The sequence below is a fragment of the Gymnoscopelus braueri genome (assembly GCF_963280865.1).
Source record: "Gymnoscopelus braueri genome assembly, chromosome: 19".
In the NCBI taxonomy this organism is placed as follows: Eukaryota; Metazoa; Chordata; class Actinopteri; order Myctophiformes; family Myctophidae; genus Gymnoscopelus; species Gymnoscopelus braueri.
In genome coordinates this window covers 723,116-737,199 of record NC_137621.1, presented here as the reverse complement: position 1 = coordinate 737,199, position 14,084 = coordinate 723,116, and the positions used below count along the sequence as shown (strand labels likewise).

Sequence of the window (14,084 nt, the reverse complement as noted above, 5' to 3'; positions counted from 1 at the left end):
CGCTGTAAACAGACACATAGAATGAGCATGCAACCTTTGTGACCAAAAGGAGTCAGTCACAGCCAATCAGAATGGAATATGGAAGAGAAAAGGAGTCAGTCACAGCCAATCAGAATGGAATATGGAAGAGAAAAGGAGTCAGTCACAGCCAATCAGAATGGAATATGGAAGAGAAAAGGAGTCAGTCACAGCCAATCAGAATGGAATATGGAAGAGAAAAGGCACCGATTTGCTTGAGGTTGTTGGACAAAGTGAACAGCAGAGGAAGAAGAAAACACAAAATGACTGAAAACCTTGTCAGCCAGAAATAGGGGCCTATATGGGGAGTCATGATGATCCAAGGATTCTTGTTTTGTTTAGAGGCCAAAACGTGAAGTGCGCTGTTATAGCGCCACCATGAGGCCGATTAGGAACATGTGATGGATGCAGAGGTTCCTCCTTGGCTTACTGGGAGTGTTGTACCGATCGGTCCAACAGCGCTCAGGTCTCCGGCCTTCGGCCACCCGACCTGGCGGAGATAAGGAAACATGAGGGTTTTGTCCATAGAATCTGCTTCTATGACTGAATAACACAAGTGACGCTCACACACACCAGTGTTAATATGACTGAATAACACTAGTGACGCTCACACACACCAGTGTTAATATGACTGAATAACACTAGTAACGCTCACACACACACCAGTGTTAATATGACTGAATAACACTAGTGACGCTCACACACACACTAGTGTTAATATGACTGAATAACACTAGTGACGCTCACACACACACCAGTGTTAATATGACTGAATAACACTAGTAACGCTCACACACACACTAGTGTTAATATGACTGAATAACACTAGTGACGCTCACACACACACTAGTGTTAATATGACTGAATAACACTAGTGACGCTCACACACACACCAGTGTTAATATGACTGAATAACACTAGTGACACTCACACACACCAGTGTTAATATGACTGAATAACACTAGTGACGCTCACACACACCAGTGTTAATATGACTGAATAACACTAGTGACGCTCACACACACCAGTGTTAATATGACTGAATAACACTAGTGACACTCACACACACTAGTGTTAATATGACTGAATAACACTAGTGACACTCACACACACTAGTGTTAATATGACTGAATAACACTAGTGACGCTCACACACACACCAGTGTTAATATGACTGAATAACACTAGTGACACTCACACACACACTAGTGTTAATATGACTGAATAACACTAGTGACGCTCACACACACCAGTGTTAATATGACTGAATAACACTAGTGACGCTCACACACACTAGTGTTAATATGACTGAATAACACTAGTGACACTCACACACACTAGTGTTAATATGACTGAATAACACTAGTGACACTCACACACACCAGTGTTAATATGACTGAATAACACTAGTGACGCTCACACACACACCAGTGTTAATATGACTGAATAACACTAGTGACGCTCACACACGCACTAGTGTTAATATGACTGAATAACACTAGTGACACTCACACACACCAGTGTTAATATGACTGAATAACACTAGTGACACTCACACACACTAGTGTTAATATGACTGAATAACACTAGTGACGCTCACACACACTAGTGTTAATATGACTGAATAACACTAGTAACGCTCACACACACACCAGTGTTAATATGACTGAATAACACTAGTGACGCTCACACACACACCAGTGTTAATATGACTGAATAACACTAGTGACACTCACACACACACCAGTGTTAATATGACTGAATAACACTAGTAACGCTCACACACACACCAGTGTTAATATGACTGAATAACACTAGTGACACTCACACACACCAGTGTTAATATGACTGAATAACACTAGTGACGCTCACACACACACTAGTGTTAATATGACTGAATAACACTAGTGACGCTCACACACACACACCAGTGTTAATATGACTGAATAACACTAGTGACGCTCACACACACACACTAGTGTTAATATGACTGAATAACACTAGTGACGCTCACACACACACACCAGTGTTAATATGACTAAATAACACTAGTGACGCTCACACACACACTAGTGTTAATATGACTGAATAACACTAGTGACGCTCACACACACACCAGTGTTAATATGACTGAATAACACTAGTGACACTCACACACACTAGTGTTAATATGACTGAATAACACTAGTGACGCTCACACACACACCAGTGTTAATATGACTGAATAACACTAGTGACACTCACACACACTAGTGTTAATATGACTGAATAACACTAGTGACACTCGCACACACTAGTGTTAATATGACTGAATAACACTAGTAACGCTCACACACACACCAGTGTTAATATGACTGAATAACACTAGTGACACTCACACACACTAGTGTTAATATGACTGAATAACACTAGTGACGCTCACACACACACTAGTGTTAATATGACTGAATAACACTAGTGACGCTCACACACACTAGTGTTAACACATTAACCGCCAAGAACGTAGTCCTACGGTCCGTTAAATCCAACTGTTAAGCGCCGGTCTTTTCGCGCATGCGCGGTCCGGGTGCACTTTCGGAATTTTTTTGATCCACTTCCGTTTCCGGTTTGATGACCGGAAATAGAATTATTTGGGATCCGGTTTTGACGATCACGCCCGCTCCCATTCTACAGACGAAACTGAAACTCAATTCTCTTCCTGTAGTTTTTTCTCCTCGCATTTCACTGTTTAACGTAATCCGCTCTAACTACAACATGGATACCCCGTTTGACACGCGATCTTCACTGGGAGATACAGGGAGATCTCGCGGATGTAAACAGACCGTGTAGAGCTCAATCTTAAGGATTTTAACAAGATCTATGGCGACATGAAAAAAACAAAAAAACAACAAAAACACCTTGGCACTGGTGAGTACATTATGAGATTAACCTCTGGCGGTCGATGTGTTAATATGACTGAATAACACTAGTGACGCTCACACACACACTAGTGTTAATATGACTGAATAACACTAGTGACGCTCACACACACACTAGTGTTAATATGACTGAATAACACTAGTGACGCTCACACACACACCAGTGTTAATATGACTGAATAACACTAGTGACGCTCACACACACTAGTGTTAATATGACTGAATAACACTAGTGACGCTCACACACACACTAGTGTTAATATGACTGAATAACACTAGTGACACTCACACACACTAGTGTTAATATGACTGAATAACACTAGTGACGCTCACACACACACTAGTGTTAATATGACTGAATAACACTAGTGACGCTCACACACACACCAGTGTTAATATGACTGAATAACACTAGTGACGCTCACACACACACTAGTGTTAATATGACTGAATAACACTAGTGACGCTCACACACACACCAGTGTTAATATGACTGAATAACACTAGTGACACTCACACACACTAGTGTTAATATGACTGAATAACACTAGTGACACTCACACACACTAGTGTTAATATGACTGAATAACACTAGTGACACTCACACACACTAGTGTTAATATGACTGAATAACACTAGTGACACTCACACACACTAGTGTTAATATGACTGAATAACACTAGTGACACTCACACACACTAGTGTTAATATGACTGAATAACACTAGTGACACTCACACACACTAGTGTTAATATGACTGAATAACACTAGTAACGCTCACACACACACACCAGTGTTAATATGACTGAATAACACTAGTGACACTCACACACACCAGTGTTAATATGACTGAATAACACTAGTGACGCTCACACACACACCAGTGTTAATATGACTGAATAACACTAGTGACACTCACACACACCAGTGTTAATATGACTGAATAACACTAGTGACGCTCACTCACACACCAGTGTTAATATGACTGAATAACACTAGTGACACTCACACACACCAGTGTTAATATGACTGAATAACACTAGTGACGCTCACACACACTAGTGTTAATATGACTGAATAACACTAGTGACACTCACACACACTAGTGTTAATATGACTGAATAACACTAGTGACACTCACACACACTAGTGTTAATATGACTGAATAACACTAGTAACGCTCACACACACACTAGTGTTAATATGACTGAATAACACTAGTGACGCTCACACACACACCAGTGTTAATATGACTGAATAACACTAGTGACGCTCACACACACACCAGTGTTAATATGACTGAATAACACTAGTGACACTCACACACACCAGTGTTAATATGACTGAATAACACTAGTGACACTCACACACACACTAGTGTTAATATGACTGAATAACACTAGTGACGCTCACACACACACCAGTGTTAATATGACTGAATAACACTAGTGACACTCACACACACACTAGTGTTAATATGACTGAATAACACTAGTGACACTCACACACACACTAGTGTTAATATGACTGAATAACACTAGTGACGCTCACACACACACCAGTGTTAATATGACTGAATAACACTAGTGACACTCACACACACCAGTGTTAATATGACTGAATAACACTAGTGACACTCACACACACACTAGTGTTAATATGACTGAATAAAACTAGTGACGCTCACACACACTAGTGTTAATATGACTGAATAACACTAGTGACACTCACACACACTAGTGTTAATATGACTGAATAACACTAGTGACACTCACACACACCAGTGTTAATATGACTGAATAACACTAGTGACGCTCACACACACACACCAGTGTTAATATGACTGAATAACACTAGTGACGCTCACACACACACTAGTGTTAATATGACTGAATAACACTAGTGACACTCACACACACTAGTGTTAATATGACTGAATAACACTAGTGACACTCACACACACTAGTGTTAATATGACTGAATAACACTAGTGACGCTCACACACACACTAGTGTTAATATGACTGAATAACACTAGTGACACTCACACACACACTAGTGTTAATATGACTGAATAACACTAGTGACACTCACACACACTAGTGTTAATATGACTGAATAACACTAGTGACACTCACACACACTAGTGTTAATATGACTGAATAACACTAGTGACGCTCACACACACACCAGTGTTAATATGACTGAATAACACTAGTGACACTCACACACACACTAGTGTTAATATGACTGAATAACACTAGTGACGCTCACACACACCAGTGTTAATATGACTGAATAACACTAGTGACGCTCACACACACTAGTGTTAATATGACTGAATAACACTAGTGACACTCACACACACACTAGTGTTAATATGACTGAATAACACTAGTGACGCTCACACACACACACCAGTGTTAATATGACTGAATAACACTAGTGACGCTCACACACACACCAGTGTTAATATGACTGAATAACACTAGTGACACTCACACACACACTAGTGTTAATATGACTGAATAACACTAGTGACGCTCACACACACACCAGTGTTAATATGACTGAATAACACTAGTGACACTCACACACACCAGTGTTAATATGACTGAATAACACTAGTGACACTCACACACACACTAGTGTTAATATGACTGAATAACACTAGTGACGCTCACACACACACACCAGTGTTAATATGACTGAATAACACTAGTGACGCTCACACACACACCAGTGTTAATATGACTGAATAACACTAGTGACACTCACACACACACTAGTGTTAATATGACTGAATAACACTAGTGACACTCACACACACTAGTGTTAATATGACTGAATAACACTAGTGACGCTCACACACACACCAGTGTTAATATGACTGAATAACACTAGTGACACTCACACACACACCAGTGTTAATATGACTGAATAACACTAGTGACACTCACACACACTAGTGTTAATATGACTGAATAACACTAGTGACACTCACACACACACCAGTGTTAATATGACTGAATAACACTAGTGACACTCACACACATACTAGTGTTAATATGACTGAATAACACTAGTGACGCTCACACACACACTAGTGTTAATATGACTGAATAACACTAGTGACACTCACACACACACCAGTGTTAATATGACTGAATAACACTAGTGACGCTCACACACACACCAGTGTTAATATGACTGAATAACACTAGTGACGCTCACACACACACTAGTGTTAATATGACTGAATAACACTAGTGACACTCACACACACTAGTGTTAATATGACTGAATAACACTAGTGACGCTCACACACACACCAGTGTTAATATGACTGAATAACACTAGTGACACTCACACACACACTAGTGTTAATATGACTGAATAACACTAGTGACGCTCACACACACACCAGTGTTAATATGACTGAATAACACTAGTGACACTCACACACACTAGTGTTAATATGACTGAATAACACTAGTGACACTCACACACACACACTAGTGTTAATATGACTGAATAACACTAGTGACACTCACACACACACACCAGTGTTAATATGACTGAATAACACTAGTGACGCTCACACACACCAGTGTTAATATGACTAAATAACACTAGTGACACTCACACACACACCAGTGTTAATATGACTGAATAACACTAGTGACACTCACACACACACCAGTGTTAATATGACTGAATAACACTAGTGACGCTCACACACACCAGTGTTAATATGACTAAATAACACTAGTGACACTCACACACACACCAGTGTTAATATGACTGAATAACACTAGTGACGCTCACACACACCAGTGTTAATATGACTAAATAACACTAGTGACACTCACACACACACCAGTGTTAATATGACTGAATAACACTAGTGACACTCACACACACACTAGTGTTAATATGACTGAATAACACTAGTGACACTCACACACACCAGTGTTAATATGACTGAATAACACTAGTGACACTCACACACACACCAGTGTTAATATGACTGAATAACACTAGTGACACTCACACACACACCAGTGTTAATATGACTGAATAACACTAGTGACGCTCACACACACCAGTGTTAATATGACTAAATAACACTAGTGACACTCACACACACACCAGTGTTAATATGACTGAATAACACTAGTGACGCTCACACACACACTAGTGTTAATATGACTGAATAACACTAGTGACACTCACACACACCAGTGTTAATATGACTAAATAACACTAGTGACACTCACACACACACACACCAGTGTTAATATGACTGAATAACACTAGTGACACTCACACACACACCAGTGTTAATATGACTGAATAACACTAGTGACACTCACACACACACTAGTGTTAATATGACTGAATAACACATTAATGCCTGTCTGTCCTTTTTGTCTGTCTGTCTGTCTGTCTGTCTGTCTGTCTGTCTGTCTGTCTGTCTGTCTGTCTGTCTGTCTGTCTCTATGTTTGTCTGTCTCTATTTCTGTCTGTCTGTCTTGTCTTGTCTTGTCTGTCTGTCTGTCTGTCTGTCTGTCTGTCTGTCTGTCTGTCTGTCTGTCTGTCTGTCTGTCTGTCTGTCTGTCTGTCTGTCTGTCTGTCTGTCTGTCTGTCTGTCTGTCTGTCTGTCTGTCTGTCTGTCTCTATTTCTGTCTGTCTGTCTCTCAGAGAGGCCTGTCTCTCAGGACATCCTCTTGTTGAATTGGTTGAATCGTTGGGGCTCCAGAAGGTCAGAGGTCAGCTTCTACCTGAGACACCACGCCCCCTACGGTACACACACACACACACACACACACACACACACACACACACACACACACACACACACACACACACACACACACACACACACACACACACACACACAGGTTTTGCCAAATATCTCAATATAATATACATACAGTATTAGACCATATTCTGAATTCCCAAAAAGAGGACACCTAACGCACATTTTCATGTCGCCGACCAGAAGTCACACACCTACTTTCCTGTAACTTGACAAATTGCTCTTATTTTGAAGTCCACCGACCGGAAGTGAAAGGTTTACGTTTGTTCATCTATTAATGAGATACAGTTTTAATTAAGGAGGCATCATTTTAAATGAGCTAATAATTAATGAGGTATAGCTTTAATTAACGAGGTATAGCTTTAATAAACGAGGTATAGCTTTAATTAACGAGGTATAGCTTTAATTAACGAGGTATAGCTTTAATAAACGAGGTATAGCTTTAATTAACGAGGTATAGCTTTAATTAACGAGGTATAGCTTTAATTAACGAGGTATAGCTTTAATTAACGAGGTATAGCTTTAATTAACGAGGTATAGCTTTAATTAACGAGGTATAGCTTTAATTAATGAGGTATAGCTTTGATTAACGAGGTATAGCTTTAATTAATGAGGTATAGGTTTAATGAACGAGGTATAGGTTTAAACGAGCTACTAATTAAAGCCTCCATTGACTGGCTGCTATATATCTATCTGGGGTCAGTGAGATTAACCCCGAGTGAACGAGTCTGGACTTAGAAGAATTAAACCGTGACTCTATTTATAGATCAGAGAGAGAGAGAGACTGTGTGTGCGCGCGCGAGCGTGTGCGTGCGTGCGTGTGTGTGTCTTTTATAAATACATTTTTACACCTGAACTCTGAACTCTTTGAAGTTATTTTAAGTGTAGAATCATATTTATAGAGTGACAACCCTGACACACTGTCCTTCTAGCTTCTACCATCTACTGTCAAACTGCACTTCTAGCACATAACACAAAACAAAGTAGATTGTTAATTAGTGTCAATGTACTGTGTGTGCATGTGCGTGTGCGTGTGCGTGTGCGTGTGTGTGTGTGTGTGTGTGTGTGTGTGTGTGTGTGTGTGTGTGTGTGTGTGTGTGTGTGTGTGTGTGTGTTGTGCAGGCAGACAGCTGTTGTTGGATCAGAACCAGACAACTGAAGGACTAGACATGACCGATGACAACAAGGTACACACACGAACACACACACAGGCGATTTTGGCCTCTGCCACCAGGGGGGGCAAAGGAAATATATGAACATATATTTTTACTATGCTACATATATGTTTCTCATATGTGACATATTCGGAATTGGCCGCCTGCATGTGTCTCTACATATATGTACATATATATCTATATATGTGGCATATATATATCTCTATATGTGGCATATATGCCTATATGTGTGGACATAATATAAGCTATATATGAGACATATGGGTCATGTGACATATACTGTGTGGATATGAGTCTGGTGTGTATATATATATATATATATATATATATATATATATATATATATATACAGACTATATCACTGTGTGGATATGAGTCTGGTGCTTCCATGAGGACGTTTTTTTTCCCAAGGGGCGGGATCAAAACAATGGGCCTCGACGCAATTGGTTAGACCTACAACCAACTACCGATTACAGTCTCCCATATTCGAATACTGGGCCCTGATTGGTTACCCACGTCTTCTGGAGCAGGAAATGGATTCTCTATGGAGCTGTTTGGCCGGTGAGGCCGTCACCAGTCATTATATTATATTATATTATATTATATTATATTATATTATATTATATTATATTATATTATATTATCATTTATATAATATTTTCGGTTCAAGGAAGCACAATGTGTAACATTCTGCCCACTAACATAAGAGAGTCCATCCTTTACATCTTTTAAGGTCCAACTGAAAGGATTCCCCAATATAAATGTATAAACAAATAAATGATAGATGTTTTATACATTAACCTCCCCTTGAGGTCTCCTGATAGATGTTTTATACATTAACCTCCTCTTGAGGTCTCCTGATAGATGTTTTATACATTAACCTCCTCTTGAGGTCTCCTGATAGATGTTTTATACATTAACCTCCCCTTGAGGTCTCCTGATAGATGTTTTATACATTAACCTCCCCTTGAGGTCTCCTGATAGATGTTTTATACATTAACCTCCCCTTGAGGTCTCCTGATAGATGTTTTATACATTAACCTCCTCTTGAGGTCTCCTGATAGATGTTTTATACATTAACCTCCTCTTGAGGTCTCCTGATAGATGTTTTATACATTAACCTCCCCTTGAGGTCTCCTGATAGATGTTTTATACATTAACCTCCCCTTGAGGTCTCCTGATAGATGTTTTATACATTAACCTCCCCTTGAGGTCTCCTGATAGATGTTTTATACATTAACCTCCCCTTGAGGTCTCCTGATAGATGTTTTATACATTAACCTCCCCTTGAGGTCTCCTGATAGATGTTTTATACATTAACCTCCCCTTGAGGTCTCCTGATAGATGTTTTATACATTAACCTCCCCTTGAGGTCTCCTGATAGATGTTTTATACATTAACCTCCCCTTGAGGTCTCCTGATAGATGTTTTATACATTAACCTCTGTGGTATCTGAGTCATAAGGGAACCGGCAGAAATACGGATCCATTTCCGGAGGCGGTGAATAAAGAGTCATCGTTCAGAGACCGGAGCTTTCATTCTCAAACAATTCCATTTTATTGTCAGAGTTCTTTTAACAATCTATACGTTCGGGTCAATTCAACATATAGCGCATCTTATTCATAGGTTCTGTTTTATCCTACTAAACGTGGCATCTGCATGGGTCCAGAATCACAGAGCCCTGTTTGCTTCCAATGCGAGCCATTATATACAGACAGTTTAGTATAAATAAACTACCTGCTGTCTGTGACCGTCAATCACAAATAGGCTCCTTGTCTAAACAATGCTTGGCCCGCCTTCTCCTCCCAGGACACTGAAAATAGCGTCTGCCTTGATCTGAACACATGACATCATTCCCTTAAACCTTATCTATAAGACTGTACTTTTCCATATGCTCCCGTTATAACATTATTATTCAACATTTTATTAGCTTTGAAATAAGTCTAAACAGTAATATATCCGACGTTGTATGAATGATCTAGATGATTAAAGTTACTTAAAAGAAAAGCGCTCTGCTCCAACTGTCGGAGCTCTCTGGAAAGAGCGTCAAAATCCCTTTAACAATGATGCCGTCATTAACCTCGGATTTAGACACAGAGTGATCATTCTATCCCACTAAAGGGTTTCCCTCGGCCCTATTTTACTAAAACTTAGTCCTATCTAACTGTGAATTTAGAAAAGATTAGTATACGTTTTATAAGTTTGTTTTAACTTATCTCGGCTGGCTTGACTGAAAAGGGCAACTGTTCTAGTGTCAAACAGGCACTCTTGCCTAATATTAGAATGCGCTTTGTGAGAACCAAGCGCTCGGGGTGTGATACTCTGGATTCACACCATATTTGCAGGTCTTATCTTGACCAATTCACTGCAGCTGGCAGTCACTAGAATCTTCCCAAATAGCCTAGTGACGTTTTGGTCTCCTCTTGTTATTAGACACTTTAACGGTTTGTGTTTATAATATATTAATATCATAATAACTTCATATTCATCAGTCTTGAATACTGATACACCACACCTCCCCTTGTGGTCTCCTGATAGATGTTTTATACATTAACCTCCCCTTGAGGTCTCCTGATAGATGTTTTATACATTAACCTCCCCTTGTGGTCTCCTGATAGATGTTTTATACATTAACCTCCCCTTGAGGTCTCCTGATAGATGTTTTATACATTAACCTCCCCTTGTGGTCTCCTGATAGATGTTTTATACATCTACCTCCCCTTGAGGTCTCCTGATAGATGTTTATACATTAACCTCCTCTTGAGGTCTCCTGATAGATGTTTATACATTAACCTCCCCTTGAGGTCTCCTGATAGATGTTTATACATTAACCTCCTCTTGAGGTCTCCTGATAGATGTTTTATACATTAACCTCCTCTTGAGGTCTCCTGATAGATGTTTTATACATTAACCTCCCCTTGAGGTCTCCTGATAGATGTTTATACATTAACCTCCCCTTGAGGTCTCCTGATAGATGTTTTATACATTAACCTCCCCTTATGGTCTCCTGATAGATGTTTTATACATTAACCTCCCCTTGAGGTCTCCTGATAGATGTTTATACATTAACCTCCTCTTGAGGTCTCCTGATAGATGTTTATACATTAACCTCCCCTTGAGGTCTCCTGATAGATGTTTTATACATTAACCTCCCCTTATGGTCTCCTGATAGATGTTTTATACATTAACCTCCCCTTGAGGTCTCCTGATAGATGTTTTATACATTAACCTCCCCTTGAGGTCTCCTGATAGATGTTTTATACATTAACCTCCCCTTGAGGTCTCCTGATAGATGTTTTATACATTAACCTCCCCTTGAGGTCTCCTGATAGATGTTTTATACATTAACCTCCCCTTGAGGTCTCCTGATAGATGTTTTATACATTAACCTCCCCTTGAGGTCTCCTGATAGATGTTTTATACATTAACCTCCCCTTGAGGTCTCCTGATAGATGTTTTATACATTAACCTCCCCTTGAGGTCTCCTGATAGATGTTTTATACATTAACCTCCCCTTGTGGTCTCCTGATAGATGTTTTATACATTAACCTCCCCTTGAGGTCTCCTGATAGATGTTTTATACATTAACCTCCCCTTGTGGTCTCCTGATAGATGTTTTATACATTAACCTCCCCTTGTGGTCTCCTGATAGATGTTTTATACATTAACCTCCCCTTGAGGTCTCCTGATAGATGTTTTATACATTAACCTCCCCTTGAGGTCTCCTGGTAGATGTTTTATACATTAACCTCCCCTTGAGGTCTCCTGATAGATGTTTTATACATTAACCTCCCCTTGAGGTCTCCTGATAGATGTTTTATACATTAACCTCCCCTTGTGGTCTCCTGATAGATGTTTTATACATGAACCTCCCCTTGAGGTCTCCTGATAGATGTTTTATACATTAACCTCCCCTTGAGGTCTCCTGATAGATGTTTTATACATTAACCTCCCCTTGTGGTCTCCTGATAGATGTTTTATACATTAACCATCCCTTGAGGTCTCCTGATAGATGTTTTATACATTAACCTCCCCTTGTGGTCTCCTGATAGATGTTTTATACATTAACCTCCCCTAGTGGTCTCCTGATAGATGTTTTATACATTAACCTCCCCTTATGGTCTCCTGATAGATGTTTTATACATTAACCTCCCCTTATGGTCTCCTGATAGATGTTTTATACATTAACCTCCCCTTGAGGTCTCCTGATAGATGTTTTATACATTAACCTCCCCTTATGGTCTCCTGATAGATGTTTTATACATTAACCTCCCCTTATGGTCTCCTGATAGATGTTTTATACATTAACCTCCCCTTGAGGTCTCCTGATAGATGTTTTATACATTAACCTCCCCTTATGGTCTCCTGATAGATGTTTTATACATTAACCTCCCCTTATGGTCTCCTGTTGTTTTAATAGATGCTTTCAGGACAGACCAGTAGAATGAATGTTAACATGTTTGTCTATATTTGGGTACCAGATCATGGTGGCTCCCTCTACTGGTGTGGCTGTGTGTGTCACTCACTTTGAGGCCTCTGTCCCTTTGACTATATTAACCCATTAAGACCGGGAACACATCTGTGTCATTTTAACATTTCTTTGGCTATTCAAAAATAACAGATATACAAGCTCATAGCGCGGCACTCTGTGACGTTAAAGTCACATGACATATTAATATAAATAACAACAGGTTACAGTCACATGACATATTAATATAAATAACAACAGGTTACAGTCACATGACATATTAATATAAATAACATCAGGTTACAGTCACATGACATATTAATATAAATAACATCAGGTTACAGTCACATGACATATTAATATAAATAACATCAGGTTACAGTCACATGACATATTAATATAAATAACAACAGGTTAAAGTCACATGACATATTCATATAAATAACAACAGGTTAAAGTCACATGACATATTAACTCTTTGACTGCCAGAGTATTTTCATAAAGTACTCCCCCAGTGCCAGCAATTTTCGTGTTTTTTTATTTTTATATTTTGAATTTTTCTCATGAAAATAATTTAAGGGGACATAATGTAAAGACCCAGCACAAGTCCGCCACTAGAGTGCAGCACATGACTGCTTGATCAGGCCGTTGGGTCTCTCTCAGCCTTCTTGATAGATTAGACAGA

At 39.3% G+C, this 14,084-nt stretch overlaps 1 protein-coding gene across 1 annotated transcript in view; it reads left to right on the top strand.

Annotated features, from left to right (window-relative positions):
• The window catches only part of LOC308074135 (apoptosis-stimulating of p53 protein 1-like), a 168,162-nt gene that overhangs the window by 13,762 nt on the left and 140,316 nt on the right, over positions 1-14,084 (top strand). The window contains 2 exon segments of the mRNA XM_080413467.1: positions 7,639-7,740; positions 8,879-8,943. Of these exon segments, the coding sequence (XP_080269593.1) occupies positions 7,639-7,740; positions 8,879-8,943 (167 nt within the window).